The sequence below is a fragment of the Pleurodeles waltl genome, chromosome 6 (assembly GCF_031143425.1).
Source record: "Pleurodeles waltl isolate 20211129_DDA chromosome 6, aPleWal1.hap1.20221129, whole genome shotgun sequence".
NCBI classification, from domain to species: domain Eukaryota; kingdom Metazoa; phylum Chordata; class Amphibia; order Caudata; family Salamandridae; genus Pleurodeles; species Pleurodeles waltl.
In genome coordinates, this window is record NC_090445.1 from 446,968,126 (window position 1) to 446,985,015 (window position 16,890).

The 16,890-nt window shown below is 48.4% G+C and overlaps 1 protein-coding gene across 1 annotated transcript in view; it reads left to right on the forward strand.

The window, feature by feature from the left end:
* CDK18 (cyclin dependent kinase 18) overlaps positions 1-16,890 on the forward strand; it is a 495,791-nt gene that overhangs the window by 381,133 nt on the left and 97,768 nt on the right. The window contains exon 13 of the mRNA XM_069238555.1: positions 16,817-16,859. Within this exon, the coding sequence (XP_069094656.1) occupies positions 16,817-16,859 (43 nt within the window). The remainder of the gene's footprint in view (positions 1-16,816; positions 16,860-16,890) is intronic.

The window sequence follows — 16,890 nt, forward strand, 5'->3', positions numbered from 1 at the left end:
ACGAACTCCCCATGATGCAGCCATACAGTGGCCGCTCAACCATCACCGTGTGTGTGTCCCACTCCATTGCGCTAGATGGTGTGAACCAGTGGTTCCCAACTTGTGGTCCGGGGACCTCTGGGGGTCCGTGAAGCCTCTTCAGGGGGTCCGCGACTGCTCAGAAAATTAAATAATATTATCAGATTAGGTCCCCAGCTTTCAGTAATGAGTCAGTGGGGCGGTCCCAGGATTCCAATAATGGTTCAGTGGGGGTCCCCAGGTTCCAGTAAAAATAAAGTGGGGGTCCACGGAAGTCAAAAGGTTGGGAACCACTGGTGTAGACGCCTTATTATTTTTTAAATATTGTGTGATGCACGGTGAAGTATCTTCATGAAATGGGGGGGGGCGAGCAGGGCCTTTGGCTGTAGACGCCATTTAGGAATACTTGGTTGCAGTATACCCCACTGGAATACTACCTGGAGTGGACAGTGATCTGATAGTGTGCGGGCTAAATATTCCGATAGGATATCCTGTGTTCCTAGTCACTCTGTGCATAGTACTAATTCTTGTCTAGTGTGAATGTCATGTATAGGAGAATAGAATGAATATTCCCAGTCATTCAGGAGTCTAATGAGCCAGATGTCGTACAGCCGTCTGTGTGTTAACCATGTCTTGAACTGTTGCTTTGGCTTAATGCAGGTCGCATTGGCAGCGAGCGGTCCCATTCTATGTCGGGCACACAATTGAAGTCCCCCACCATAGACTAGGCATCTGAGGATCTCTAAACCGCGCTGGGGTAAGGGTGTTGAGGAATGCGGACTGCCTGGAGGTGGGAGAGTATAGTCCCACTAGTGATAGCGGAGCCCCATCTAAGAGACCCTCTATGATAACATATCTGTCAGCTACATGCCTATGTACCTCGTAAGGGTTCCCCGGGGCAATCCATGTAAGTACCCTTTGGGTGAATACCATTTAGGTTGAACCATATATCTGTCCCGCCATTTTGTGCGTACCTTATGAAGTTCTTTGGCAGTGAGGTACGTTTCTTGCAACATTGCAGTATGTGTGTGTCGACGCTTAGGGTTAGCACATATACGGTACATTTTAGTAGGGGTAGCCATGCCCCGTACGTTCCACGTGATCACATAATACATCAGTGTGTGTCCACCGGTTAAATTGCCCATGGCATGTAATGGTGCATGCTATCACAAGTTGTGGATTGGTGTAGGAAAGTACCATCTTGCCTGGCATGTTACCCCCATTTTTCACTGTATATATGTTGTTTTAGTTGTATGTGTCACTGGGACCCTGTTCACCAGGGCCCCAGTGCTCATAAGTGTGCCTGAATGTGTTACCTGTGTAGTGACTAACTGTCTCACTGAGGCCCTGCTAATCAGAACCTCAGTGGTTATGCTCTCTCATTTCTTTCCGAATTGTCACTAACAGGCTAGTGACTATTTTTACCAATTTACATTGGCTTACTGGAACACCCTTATAATTCCCTAGTATATGGTACTGAGGTACCCAGGGTATTGGGGTTCCAGGAGATCCCTATGGGCTGCAACATTTCTTTTGCCACCCATAGGGAGCTCTGACAATTCTTACACAGGCCTGCCACTGCAGCCTGAGTGAAATAACGTCCACGTTATTTCACAGCCATTTTACACTGCACTTAAGTAACTTATAAGTCACCTATATGTCTAACCTTTACCTGGTAAAGGTTAGGTGCAAAGTTACTTAGTGTGAGGGCACCCTGGCACTGGCCAAGGTGCCCCCACATTGTTCAGAGCCAATTCCCTGAACTTTGTGAGTGCGGGGACACCATTACACGCGTGCACTACATATAGGTCACTACCTATATGTAGCTTCACAATGGTAACTCCGAATATAGCCATGTAACATGTCTAAGATCATGGAATTGCCCCCTCTATGCCATCCTGGCATTGTTGGCACAATTCGATGATCCCAGTGGTCTGTAGCACAGACCCTGGTACTGCCAAACTGCCTTTCCTGGGGTTTCACTGCAGCTGCTGCTGCTGCCAACCCCTCAGACAGGTTTCTGCCCTCCTGGGGTCAAGCCAGGCTTGTCCCAGGATGGCAGAACAAAGGACTTCCTCTGAGAGAAGGTGTTACACCCTCTCCCTTTGGAAAATGGTGTGAAGGCAGGGGAGGAGTAGCCTCCCCCAGCCTCTGGAAATGCTTTCTTGGGCACAGATGTGCCCAATTCTGCATAAGCCAGTCTACACCGGTTCAGGGACCCCTTAGCCCCTGCTCTGGCGCGAAACTGGACAAAGGAAAGGGGAGTGACCACTCCCCTGACCTGCACCTCCCCTGGGAGGTGTTCAGAGCTCCTCCAGTGTGCTCCAGACCTCTGCCATCTTGGAAACAGAGGTGCTGCTGGCACACTGGACTGCTCTGAGTGGCCAGTGCCACCAGGTGACGTCAGAGACTCCTTGTGATAGGCTCCTTCAGGTGTTGCTAGCCTATCCTCTCTCCTAAGTAGCCAAACCCTCTTTTCTGGCTATTTAGGGTCTCTGTCTCTGGGGAAACTTTAGATAACGAATGCAAGAGCTCATCCGAGTTCCTCTGCATCTCTCTCTTCACCTTCTGCCAAGGAATCGACTGCTGACCGCGCTGGAAGCCTGCAACACTGCAACAAAGTAGCAAAGACGACTACTGCAACTCTGTAACGCTGATCCTGCCGCCTTCTCGACTGTTTTCCTGGTGGTGCATGCTGTGGGGGTAGTCTGCCTCCTCTCTGCACTAGAAGCTCCGAAGAAATCTCCCGTGGGTCGACGGAATCTTCCCCCTGCAACCGCAGGCACCAAAAAGCTGCATTACCGGTCCCTTGGGTCTCTTCTCAGCACGACGAGCGAGGTCCCTCGAATCCAGCAACTCTGTCAAAGTGACTCCCACAGTCCAGTGACTCTTCAGTCCAAGTTTGGTGGAGGTAAGTCCTTGCCTCACCTCGCTAGACTGCATTGCTGGGAACCGCGACTTTTGCAGCTACTCCGGCCCCTGTGCACTTCCGGCGGAAATCCTTTGTGCACAGCCAAGCCTGGGTCCACAGCACTCTAACCTGCATTGCACGACTTTCTAAGTTGGTCTCCGGCGACGTGGGACTCCTTTGTGTAACTTCGGGCAAGCACCGTTTCACGCATCCTCGTAGTGCCTGTTTCTGGCACTTCTCCAGGTGCTACCTGCTGCTGAGAGGGCTCCTTTTCTTGCTCGACGTCCCCTCTCTCTCCTGGTCCAATTTGCGACCTCCTGGTCCCTGCAGGGCCACAGCAGCGTCCAAAAACGCTAACCGCACGATTTGCAGCTAGCAAAGCTTATTGGCATTCTTTTGGCGGGAAAACACTTCTGCACGACTCTCCACGGCGAGAGGGATCCGTCCACCAAAGGGGAAGTCTCTAGCCCTTTTCATTCCTGCAGAAACCTCAGCTTCTTCTGTCCAGTAGAAGCTTCTTTGCACCCACAGCTGGCATTTCCTGGGCATATGCCCATCTCCGACTTGCTTGTGACTTTTGGACTTGGTCCCCTTGTTCCACAGGTACCCTAGATTGTAAATCCATTGTTGTTGCATTGTTGGTTTGTGTCTTTCCTGCATTATTCCTCTATCACGACTTCTTTGTCCTTAGGGGAACTTTAGTGCACTTTGCACTCACTTTTCAGGGTCTTGGGGAGGGCTAATTTTCTAACTCTCACTATTTTCTAATAGTCCCAGCGACCCTCTACAAGGTCACATAGGTTTGGGGTCCATTCGTGGTTCGCATTCCACTTTTGGAGTATATGGTTTGTGTTGCCCCTATCCCTATGTGTCCCCATTGCATCCTATTGTAACTATACATTGTTTGCACTGTTTTCTAAGACTATACTGCATATTTTTGCTATTGTGTATATATATCTTGTGTATATTTCCTATCCTCTCACTGAGGGTACACTCTAAGATACTTTGGCATATTGTCATAAAAATAAAGTACCTTTATTTTTAGTATAACTGTGTATTGTGTTTTCTTATGATATTGTGCAAGTGACACTTGTGGTACTGTAGTAGCTTCACACGTCTCCTAGTTCAGCCTAAGCTGCTCTGCTAAGCTACCATTATCTATCAGCCTAAGCTGCTAGACACCCTCTACACTAATAAGGGATAACTGGGCCTGGTGCAAGGTGCAAGTACCCCTTGGTACTCACTACAAGCCAGTCCAGCCTCCTACATTGGTTGTGCAGTGGTGGGATAAGTGCTTTGAGACTACTTACCACTCTTGTCATTGTACTTTTCATAAGAGAAAAATATACAAAACAAGGTCAGTGTATATACACATAGTCAAAAAGTTTTGCATTTCCTCTTTTCACTCTATTCTAAGTGCTGAAAAGTACTTCTAAACTTTCTAAAAAGTTCTAAAAAGTTAAAAAAGTTTTTTTTCTCTGTCTTTCTAAAAGCTCTGACAAACTTTTTTCTCTTTTTCTATCACTTTAACTCACTCTAAAAATGTCTGGCACAGGCCAAAATGTTGACCTGTCTAAGATTGCATATGATCACCTTAGCTGGAAAGGAGCAAGGAGTCTCTGCATAGAGAGAGGTTTGAGTGTAGGGAAGAATCCTTCCTTGGAATTGTTGCTTAATATGCTTAGAGAACAAGATAAGGCCATAGGGGCCACATCTGTTGAAAAAGTAGCAAATGGTTCCCAATCTGATTCAGGGACTCCCCCAGAAAAAGATTCAGGAAAGAAAGTTCCTAGCCTGCCCATTACAAGACAGTCTAGCATAGTTGGTAATGATGATGAGCCACACCATACAAATAGTGTTGTCTCACATCATAGCAAAAGCATTTATTCTCACCATACTGGTAGTGATGTTTCTGTCAGCCAAGCTGTTAGGGTGCCCTCTGTAAGGGACAGGTCTCCTTCTGTTCATTCCCATCATACCTCTGTATCTAGAAATGTCCCTCCCACCAACCCTGATGACAGATTGTTAGAAAGGGAACTCAATAAGTTGAGGGTGGAACAAACCAGACTGAAGCTTAAAAAGCAACAGCTGGATTTGGATAGACAGTCTTTAGAATTAGAGAAGGAAAGACAGAAGTTGGGTTTAGAAACCCATGGTGGCAGCAGCAGTATTCCCCATAGTCATCCTGTAAAAGAGCATGATTACAGGAATCTGCACAAGATAGTTCCCCCTTATAAGGAGGGGGATGACATTAACAAGTGGTTTGCTGCACTTGAGAGGGCCTGTGTTGTACAGGATGTCCCTCAAAGGCAGTGGGCTGCTATCCTATGGCTATCATTTAGTGGAAAAGGTAGGGATAGGCTCCTTACTGTGAAAGAAAGTGATGCCAATAATTTTACAGTTCTTACGAATGCACTCCTGGATGGTTATGGCTTAACCACTGAACAATACAGGATAAAGTTCAGAGAGACCAAAAAGGAGTCTTCACAAGACTGGGTTGATTTCATTGACCATTCAGTGAAGGCCTTGGAGGGGTGGTTACATGGCAGTAAAGTTACTGATTATGACAGCCTGTATAACTTGATCCTGAGAGAGCATATTCTTAATAATTGTGTGTCTGATTTGTTGCACCAGTACTTGGTGGACTCTGATCTGACCTCTCCACAAGAATTGGGAAAGAAGGCAGACAAATGGGTCAGAACAAGAGTGAACAGAAAAGTTCATACAGGGGGTGACAAAGATGGCCACAAAAAGAAGGATGGTAAGTCTTCTGACAAGGGTGGGGACAAATCTAAAAATGAGTCTTCATCAGGCCCACAAAAACACTCTGGTGGGGGTGGTGGGTCCAAATCCTCCTTTAATCAAAACAAAGAAAAGAAACCATGGTGCTATTTATGTAAAGTAAAAGGCCATTGGACAACAGATCTCAGTTGTCCAAAGAAAGGCACCAAGCCTCCTACCACTACAACCCCTACTGCTACACCTAGTGTCCCTACTAATAGCAGTGGTGGTGGGAGCAAACCTACTAATAGCCAATCCAAGGGAGTAGCTGGGCTCACTATTGGTAACTTAGTTGGGGTTGGCCTTGTTAGGGAGGCCACAGAGGCTGTGTTAGTCTCTGAGGGGGCTATTGATTTAGCCACCCTAGTTGCTTGTCCCCTTAATATGGATAAGTACAAGCAGCTACCCCTAATAAATGGTGTTGAGGTTCAGGCCTACAGGGACACTGGTGCCAGTGTGACTATGGTGATAGAGAAACTGGTCCACCCTGAACAACACCTACTTGGTCACCAGTACCAAGTAACCGATGCTCACAACAACACACTTAGCCACCCCATGGCTGTTGTTAATCTCAACTGGGGGGGGTTACTGGTCCAAAGAAAGTTGTGGTAGCTTCAGATTTACCTGTAGACTGTCTATTAGGGAATGATTTGGAGACATCAGCTTGGTCAGATGTGGAGTTGGAGGCCCATGCAGCAATGCTGGGCATCCCAGGGCATATTTTTGCTTTGACAAGGGCTCAGGCCAAAAAGCAAAAAGGACAGGGAAGCTTGGATCCTGGAACAATGGACCAAGTGCTCCCTAAAGCTAGGGCTAGTAGAAGCAAACCACTTCCTACTATCCCTCCCTCTACAGTGGATTCAACTTCAGAGGAAGAAGAATTCCCTCCCTGTGCAGAACCTTCACCAGAGGAGCTTCAAGCAGACACTGCTGAACTTTTGGGTGAAGGGGGGCCTGCCAGGGAGGAGCTGAGTGTGGCACAGCAAACCTGTCCCACATTAGAGGGTCTAAGACAGCAAGCTGTCAAACAGGCTAATGCGGATGTCAGTGACTCTCACAGAGTTTACTGGGAGGACAACTTCTTGTACACTGAGCATAGGGATCCTAAATCTAGAGCTGCCAGGAGATTAGTGATTCCTCAGGAGTACAGAAAGTTCCTCCTAACTCTTGCCCACGACATTCCCCTAGCTGGGCATCTGGGACAAATGAAAACTTGGGACAGACTTGTTCCCTTGTTTCATTGGCTTAGGATGTCTGAGGACACAAAAGATTTTTGTAAGTCCTGTGAAACCTGTCAAGCCAGTGGCAAGACAGGTGGCACCCCAAAGGCACCCCTTATTCCACTGCCTGTGGTTGGGGTTCCCTTTGAAAGGGTAGGGGTTGACATAGTTGGCCCCCTTGACCCTCCTACTGCTTCAGGCAATAGAGTCATCTTGGTGGTAGTGGACCATGCCACAAGATATCCTGAAGCTATTCCTTTAAGGACCACTACAGCTCCTGCAGTGGCAAAGGCCCTCTTGGGAATATTTTCCAGGGTGGGCTTCCCAAAGGAAGTAGTATCAGACAGGGGAAGCAATTTCATGTCTGCATACTTAAAGGCCATGTGGAAAGAGTGTGGTGTAACTTACAAGTTCACTACACCCTATCATCCACAAACAAATGGACTGGTGGAGAGATTTAACAAAACTCTCAAAGGCATGATTATGGGTCTCCCTGAAAAACTCCGCAGGAGATGGGATATCCTGTTACCATGCCTCCTTTTTGCCTACAGGGAGGTACCCCAGAAAGGAGTGGGCTTCAGCCCCTTTGAACTTCTTTTTGGACACCCTGTTAGGGGTCCACTCACACTTGTAAAGGAGGGTTGGGAACAACCTTTAAAAGCTCCTAAGCAGGGTATTGTGGACTATGTACTTGGCCTCAGATCAAGGATGGCTGAGTATATGAAAAAGGCCAGTAAGAACCTTCAGGCCAGCCAAGAGCTCCAGAAGCAATGGCATGATCAGAAGGCTGTTTTGGTTCAGTACCAACCAGGGCAGAAAGTGTGGGTCTTGGAGCCTGTGGCCCCAAGAGCACTCCAAGATAAATGGAGTGGACCCCACACAATTGTTGAGAAAAAGGGTGAAGTCACCTATTTAGTTGACTTAGGCACTGCAAGGAGTCCCCTTAGGGTACTCCATGTAAACCACCTGAAACCCTACTATGACAGGGCTGATCTCACCCTGCTCATGGCAACTGATGATGGACAGGAAGAAGACAGTAATCCTCTACCTGATCTCTTCTCTTCCACAGAACAAGATGCTCTTGTGGAAGGTGTAGTTTTGGCTGATTGTCTTACTGCTGAGCAGAAAGACCATTGCATAAATCTCCTAGATCAATTCTCTGAACTCTTCTCTACTGTGCCAGGTACCACTTCTTGGTGTGAGCACACTATAGATACTGGAGACAGTTTACCTGTCAAAAGTAAAATCTATAGGCAACCTGACCATGTCAGGGACTGCATAAAGCAAGAGGTGCAGAAAATGTTAGAACTAGGAGTGGTTGAGCACTCTGAAAGTCCATGGGCTTCTCCTGTGGTACTTGTACCAAAACCCCATTCCAAAGATGGAAAGAAGGAAATGCGGTTTTGTGTAGACTATAGAGGTCTCAACTTGGTAACCAAAACTGATGCTCACCCTATACCCAGGGCAGATGAGCTCATAGATACACTGGCATCTGCCAAGTATCTAAGCACTTTTGATTTGACTGCAGGGTATTGGCAGATCAAATTGTCAGAAGATGCTAAACCTAAAACTGCATTTTCAACCATTGGAGGCCATTACCAGTTTACTGTAATGCCTTTTAGTTTGAAAAATGCACCTGCCACTTTTCAGAGGTTGGTGAATACTCTCCAGATATTTCCACTTAGACAATGAAGACTCATCAGGTCATGGCTAGTCTTACTGTCCTTCGTTTGGGGGGGGGTTGTGTAGGAAAGTACCATCTTGCCTGGCATGTTACCCCCATTTTTCACTGTATATATGTTGTTTTAGTTGTATGTGTCACTGGGACCCTGTTCACCAGGGCCCCAGTGCTCATAAGTGTGCCTGAATGTGTTACCTGTGTAGTGACTAACTGTCTCACTGAGGCCCTGCTAATCAGAACCTCAGTGGTTATGCTCTCTCATTTCTTTCCGAATTGTCACTAACAGGCTAGTGACTATTTTTACCAATTTACATTGGCTTACTGGAACACCCTTATAATTCCCTAGTATATGGTACTGAGGTACCCAGGGTATTGGGGTTCCAGGAGATCCCTATGGGCTGCAGCATTTCTTTTGCCACCCATAGGGAGCTCTGACAATTCTTACACAGGCCTGCCACTGCAGCCTGAGTGAAATAACGTCCACGTTATTTCACAGCCATTTTACACTGCACTTAAGTAACTTATAAGTCACCTATATGTCTAACCTTTACCTGGTAAAGGTTAGGTGCAAAGTTACTTAGTGTGAGGGCACCCTGGCACTGGCCAAGGTGCCCCCACATTGTTCAGAGCCAATTCCCTGAACTTTGTGAGTGCGAGGACACCATTACACGCGTGCACTACATATAGGTCACTACCTATATGTAGCTTCACAATGGTAACTCCGAATATGGCCATGTAACATGTCTAAGATCATGGAATTGCCCCCTCTATGCCATCCTGGCATTGTTGGCACAATTCGATGATCCCAGTGGTCTGTAGCACAGACCCTGGTACTGCCAAACTGCCTTTCCTGGGGTTTCACTGCAGCTGCTGCTGCTGCCAACCCCTCAGACAGGTTTCTGCCCTCCTGGGGTCAAGCCAGGCTTGTCCCAGGATGGCAGAACAAAGGACTTCCTCTGAGAGAAGGTGTTACACCCTCTCCCTTTGGAAAATGGTGTGAAGGCAGGGGAGGAGTAGCCTCCCCCAGCCTCTGGAAATGCTTTCTTGGGCACAGATGTGCCCAATTCTGCATAAGCCAGTCTACACCGGTTCCGGGACCCCTTAGCCCCTGCTCTGGCGCGAAACTGGACAAAGGAAAGGGGAGTGACCACTCCCCTGACCTGCACCTCCCCTGGGACGTGTCCAGAGCTCCTCCAGTGTGCTCCAGACCTCTGCCATCTTGGAAACAGAGGTGCTGCTGGCACACTGGACTGCTCTGAGTGGCCAGTGCCACCAGGTGACGTCAGAGACTCCTTGTGATAGGCTCCTTCAGGTGTTGCTAGCCTATCCTCTCTCCTAAGTAGCCAAACTCTCTTTTCTGGCTATTTAGGGTCTCTGTCTCTGGGGAAACTTTAGATAACGAATGCAAGAGCTCATCCAAGTTCCTCTGCATCTCTCTCTTCACCTTCTGCCAAGGAATCGACTGCTGACCGCGCTGGAAGCCTGCAACACTGCAACAAAGTAGCAAAGACGACTACTGCAACTCTGTAACGCTGATCCTGCCGCCTTCTCGACTGTTTTCCTGGTGGTGCATGCTGTGGGGGTAGTCTGCCTCCTCTCTGCACTAGAAGCTCCGAAGAAATCTCCTGTGGGTCGACGGAATCTTCCCCCTGCAACCGCAGGCACCAAAAAGCTGCATTACCGGTCCCTTGGGTCTCTTCTCAGCATGACGAGCGAGGTCCCTCGAATCCAGCAACTCTGTCCAAGTGACTCCCACAGTCCAGTGACTCTTCAGTCCAAGTTTGGTGGAGGTAAGTCCTTGCCTCACCTCGCTAGACTGCATTGCTGGGAACCGCGACTTTTGCAGCTACTCCGGCCCCTGTGCACTTCCGGCGGAAATCCTTTGTGCACAGCCAAGCCTGGGTCCACGGCACTCTAACCTGCATTGCACGACTTTCTAAGTTGTCTCCGGCGACGTGGGACTCCTTTGTGTAACTTCGGGCGAGCACTGTTTCACGCATCCTCGTAGTGCCTGTTTCTGGCACTTCTCCAGGTGCTACCTGCTGCTGAGAGGGCTCCTTTTCTTGCTCGACGTCCCCTCTCTCTCCTGGTCCAATTTGCGACCTCCTGGTCCCTGCAGGGCCACAGCAGCGTCCAAAAACGCTAACCGCACGATTTGCAGCTAGCAAGGCTTGTTGGCATTCTTTCGGCGGGAAAACACTTCTGCACGACTCCCCACGGCGAGAGGGATCCGTCCACCAAAGGGGAAGTCTCTAGCCCTTTTCGTTCCTGCAGAAACCTCAGCTTCTTCTGTCCAGTAGAAGCTTCTTTGCACCCACAGCTGGCATTTCCTAGGCATATGCCCATCTCCGACTTGCTTGTGACTTTTGGACTTGGTCCCCTTGTTCCACAGGTACCCTAGATTGGAAATCCATTGTTGTTGCATTGTTGGTTTGTGTCTTTCCTGCATTATTCCTCTATCACGACTTCTTTGTCCTTAGGGGAACTTTAGTGCACTTTGCACTCACTTTTCAGGGTCTTGGGGAGGGCTAATTTTCTAACTCTCACTATTTTCTAATAGTCCCAGCGACCCTCTACAAGGTCACATAGGTTTGGGGTCCATTCGTGGTTCGCATTCCACTTTTGGAGTATATGGTTTGTGTTGCCCCTATCCCTATGTGTCCCCATTGCATCCTATTGTAACTATACATTGTTTGCACTGTTTTCTAAGACTATACTGCATATTTTTGCTATTGTGTATATATATCTTGTGTATATTTCCTATCCTCTCACTGAGGGTACACTCTAAGATACTTTGGCATATTGTCATAAAAATAAAGTACCTTTATTTTTAGTATAACTGTGTATTGTGTTTTCTTATGATATTGTGCAAGTGACACTTGTGGTACTGTAGCAGCTTCACACGTCTCCTAGTTCAGCCTAAGCTGCTCTGCTAAGCTACCATTATCTATCAGCCTAAGCTGCTAGACACCCTCTACACTAATAAGGGATAACTGGGCCTGGTGCAAGGTGCAAGTACCCCTTGGTACTCACTACAAGCCAGTCCAGCCTCCTACAATTGGTAACTGTTTATGTCAGGCAGTGTGTAAGCCACATAGGGTGTGACGTTGTCATGTGTTGTGACTCCCTGCGTATGAGTATCCAATCAATGTACAACCATGTGCAAAGGTTTCCAAACAGCAGCTATCAAACTATACCAGTAATTAAACAACCAATAATCCCTCCCTAGATCAGTTGAGTGAAAAGTCCCCGGCCACTTCCCCCCAACAGCAAACCAATTAAAAAAAAACATATTAGGAGGGTAAATAATTCCATTTTGGATTCTCCAGGAGGCCTGGAGGGCTTTGTTTCACAGTTCCATGTCATGGGTCTGGAATAAAATGACTGATCACCTACTTCAAGCATGACTTACAGCTTTACTCCGGGGGGAGTTAGCTTTAGCCATGGGATTCAGCCGTTAACGTGTGTCCATGTGGCGCAGGTTGTTGAGCGTCACAAGTAATCAGCAGACCATGGGCTTATCACAGGGCCCCGGCTGAGTGTGGCTAGTGAAGACCAGGAGACCCCTGTGTCGGAGTCAGAGTCTAAAAGTTGATCGACTTTCAATGGGGTGAAGGAATTCATTCTGAGTTGCAAGGCTTATAGAACAGCTTTGGCTTGCTCGTCTGCTGCCTGGTCACATATCGGCTTAGCTCTAGTGGTTCTACGTTTGCGGTGATGGGGACGGCTGTCAGCCATTCCCCATAATTAGATTCCTTAGGTAGGGTTTGGACCCAGCCTCTCGCATGGATCCAAGTCCAGACATTTTCAGATGTAGCGAAAACGTGAACTGTCTCTCCATCTACTATATGTCGCTTTGCTGGAAATAGCAGAGTGTATTTATAGTTCAGTTCCTGGAGTCGTTGCACTTCTGCTGTGAAATCGGGATGGAGTAATTGAGGCACCCTCATGCTACCAGGAACCCTTTGCTCAGAATTGCTGAAGCACTAAGTCCTGATCTTCGAAGTTAAGGAGCCGGGCAACGATGGGTTGCAGTGGGGGACCCGGGATGGTTGGTCTGCCAGGTACCCTGTGTCCCCTCTCACAGAAAAGAACTTGGGTGGTTTACCCACCAACACATTGTCTATCAACTATGTTTCTATAAAAAGCTCTGTGTTGGGGCCCTCCCCTTTCTCAGAAAAGCCCAGTAGGAGGACATTGTTACGCCTAGACCTCCCTTCGGTGTCCTCTACCCTGCAATGCAGTGAAGTCAGTTCGGCACTGTAGGAAGTTGGCTCTGTAAATACAATTTCAAAGTAAGAAATAGTCTGCACAGAGTCCAAGGGTTCCCCCTAGAGGTAAGATACTGGCAAAATTAGATAATTCTAATGCTCTTCTTTGTGGTAGTGTGGTCGAGCAGCAGGCTTATCAGATGGTAGTGTTAAGCATTTGTTGTACACACAGGCAATAAATGTGGAACACCGACTCAAAGACTTACTCCAGGCCAATAGGTTTTTATATAGAAGAATATATTTTTGTTAGTTTATTTTAAGAACCACAGGTTCAAGATTTGAAGTAAACACATAAAATGCAAGGTACGTCACACAGGTAAGTTAGGAACTTTGAATAAAAGCAATATCATATACAGTCTTTGTTAAAATGGCAATAAGCTATTTTAAAAGTGGACACTGAAAAATTCAACAGTTCCTGGGGGAGGTAAGTAAAGGTTAGTTTGTGAGGTAAGTAAGACACTTACAAGTCTCAGTTCCTCGGCATAGGCAGCCCACCATTGGGGGTTCAAGGTAACCCCCAAAGTTACCACACCAGCAACTCAGGGCCGGTCAGGTGCAGAGGTCAAAGAGGTGCCCAAAACACACATGCGCCTATCGAGAACAGGGGTGCTCCGGTTCCAGTCTACCAGCAGGTAAGTACCCACGTCTTCGGGAGGCAGACCAGGGGGGTTTTGTAGAGCACTGTGGGGGACATAAGTAGGCACACAAAACACACCCTCAGCAGCACAGGGGTGGCCGGGTGAAGTGTTCAAAGCAGGCGTCGGGTTTTAGATAGGAAACAATGGAGGGACCCGAGGGTCACTCTAATGGTGCAGGCAGGCACAGGGGGGCTTCTTAGGGCAGCCACCACCTGGGCTAGCCAGAGGGTCACCTGGGGGTCACTCCTGCAATGAGGTTTGGTTCCTTCAGGTCCTGGGGGCTGCGGGTGCAGTGCTGGTTCCAGGCGTCGGGTCCCTTGTTACAGGCAGTCACGGTCAGGGTGCCTCTGGATTCTCTCTGCAGGCCTTGCTGTGGGGGCTCAGGGGGGTCGTCTCAGGCTACTCACGAGCTCGCAGTCACCGGGGAGTCCTCCCTGTGGTGTTTGTTCTCTGGATCTCGAGCTGTGGGCGTCGGGTGCAGAGTGTGAAGTGTCACGCTTCCGGCGGGAAACGTGACGTCTTTGAAAGTTGCTTCTTTGTTGCAAAGAAGTTTCTGGTGTTGAACAGAGCCGCTGCTCATGGGAGTTTCTTGGTCCTTTAGTCCAGGGCAGTCCTCTGAGTCTTCAGAGGTTGCTGGTCCCTGTCGGATGCGTCGCTGGTTGCAGGTTTTCGAGTCAGGAGACAGGCCGGTAGGGCTGGGGCCAAAGCAGTTGTCTTCTGTCTTCTCTGCAGGTTTGTAGGTCAGCAGTCCTTCTTGTTTCTTCAGGTTCTAGGAATCTGGTTTCCTGGGTTCTTGGGTGCCCCTAAATACTGAATTTAGGGGTGTGTTTAGGTCTGGGAGGGCAGTAGCCAATGGCTCCTGTCCTTGAGGCTGGATAAACCTTCTTTGTGCTTCCTCCCTGTGGGGAGGGGGGCATGTCCCTAATCCTATTGGGGGAATCCTCCAAACTCAAGATGGAGGATTTCTAAAGGCAGGGGTCACCTCAGCTCAGGACACCTTAGGGGCTGTCCTGACTGGTGGGTGACTCCTCCTTGTTTCTCTCGTTATCTCCTCCAACCTTGCCACCAAAAGTGGGGGCAGTGGCCGGAGGAGCGGACATCTCCACTAGCTAGGATGCCCTGGGGCACTGTAACAAAAGGGGTGAGCCTTTGAGGCTCACCATCAGGTGTTACAGTTCCTGCAGGGGGAGGTGAGAAGCACCTCCACCCAGTACAGGCTTTGTTCCTGGCCACAGAGTGACAAAGGTACTCTCCCCATGTGGCCAGAAACATGTCTGGTGTGTGGCAGGCTGGCAGAAACTGGTCAGCCTACACTAGAAGTCGGATTGGTATTGAGAGGGCATCTCTAAGAGGCCCTCTTTGTCTATGTTACAATCAATTGCACACTGGCATCAGTGTGCATGTATTGTGCTGAGAAGCTTGACCAAACTTACCAGATTTCAGTGTAGCCATTATGGAACTGTGTAGTTCGTGTTTGCCAAACTATCAGACCATATACTCTTATGGCCTGCACTTACAATGTCTAAGGTTTTGCTTAGACACTGTAGGGGTATAGTGCTGATGCACATATGCCCTCACCTGTGGTATAGTGCACCCTACCTTAGGGCTGTAAGGCCTGCTAGAGGGGTGACGTACCTATGCCACAGGCAGTGTGAGGGTGGCATGGCACTCTGAGGGGACTGCCATGTAGACTTAGTCATTTTCTCCCCACCAGCACACACAAGCTGTGAGGCAGTGTGCATGTGCTAAGTGAGGGGTCCCCATGGTGGCATAAGATGTGCTGCACTCTTAGAGGCCTTCCCTGGCATCAGGGCCCTTGGTACCAGGGGTACCAGTTAAAAGGGACTTATCTGAGTCCCAGGGCTGTGCCAGTTGTGGAAGCAAATGTACAGTTTAGAGAAAGAACACTGGTGTTGGGGCCTGGTTAGCAGGGTCCCAGCACACTTTCAATCAAAACTTAGCATCAGCAAAGGCAAAATGTTAGGGGGTAACCATGCCAAGGAGGCATTTCCTTACAGGCACTCATCAGTTTCATGCACTAGTCTCTCTTTGGCACCCGCCCTGCTCCCACCAACAACTCCCAGCACGGTAGCCCCAAGGGTGCTGAGAAACCAGATCAGTCTGTGGTAAGTTGGTTCACCAAGGCGCCTGGTGGTCTAGCATCAGAGACTAATAATCAGGCACGTATTGAATACCATAGCGCTTCCACCTGAGGAGCGCAAAAGGTGAGTCAGGAATTGGGCGCTTCCATCAGTTCAATGCACGTTGTCAGCGGTTCGCCAGTCGAGCGGCCTTCAGGCAGGTGCTGCTGTTCCTCAGAGCGAGCCATGCACCAGTCTCCCTGTGGGTCCTGCACCGCTCACACCAACAACTCCCAGCACAGGAGCCCCACAGGCGTGGAAAACTGGATCACTAGGTGGCAAGTCGATTCACCGGGGCCCCTGGTGGTTTACCAACAGACTTCAGTGCTGCATGCGAAGGATGTCTGTAGGATTTTATTCGGCCTCAAACAGAGTTTGCATCTAAGCATCTGTCATGGCCACCACCTAGGCCACGCTCCAGCTGTAAATTTAAATTTGGAAATGGTGAAAAGCTAAAAAGTGTATATTTACCACTATGTGCAGTAGTACGTTTTTACATGAGCAAATCTACATGTGTAAATTAATCTTTGGTAATAGCCTTGGTGCAGATTACCTCAGACATTATTACCTCCCAGGCAGTTCATGTTATGGAGCATGGGGTGGGGTCAACGTCAAGCAGGGATTTTGGATAGATGTGGGTTGAGAGTGAATGGGTAGGCTATAGGTTTGTATAAAGAGGGACTGAGTGAAGCAGGGACGGCCATATCATGGACTTACTTCATAACTCAGGAGAGAAGTGTAGAGTGGCTCTACATAGCACTGACATTCCCCATCTTACAGTGGTATAATGGGGCTTTGTGGCTTGCGGGATATCAAAAGAGTGTATTTGTTGTTGTCCAAGACTTCCTTGCAGCAATGAAGATGGTGTTAAAGTTGTCTTGCTTGCTTGGCATGGCCTGCAGTGCAAGTCGTTCCTTTTATGCATCCACCCCATAGACTAAATATAAGTTTCGACACAGAGATTGTGATAGTTTGATCCTCTAAGGAAATGTCAGCTTTGACCAGGTGTACTTTTTTAGAATGTTATAGTCATTAGGGCGAAGGGGTTGTTAATCTTAAACATGCATTATGACTGCACCAATCCAGAATATTGTTAATGTGTCCCTACCTGGTGCTAAGCCCTTGCTGAAAATACTCTTCTCCGCTTCCTTGCAGGCTGGACTCGGAAGGACTAGACCTCCTGACCTGCCTTCTGCTGGTGAGTGAACACAACACACTTGTGCAAAGGT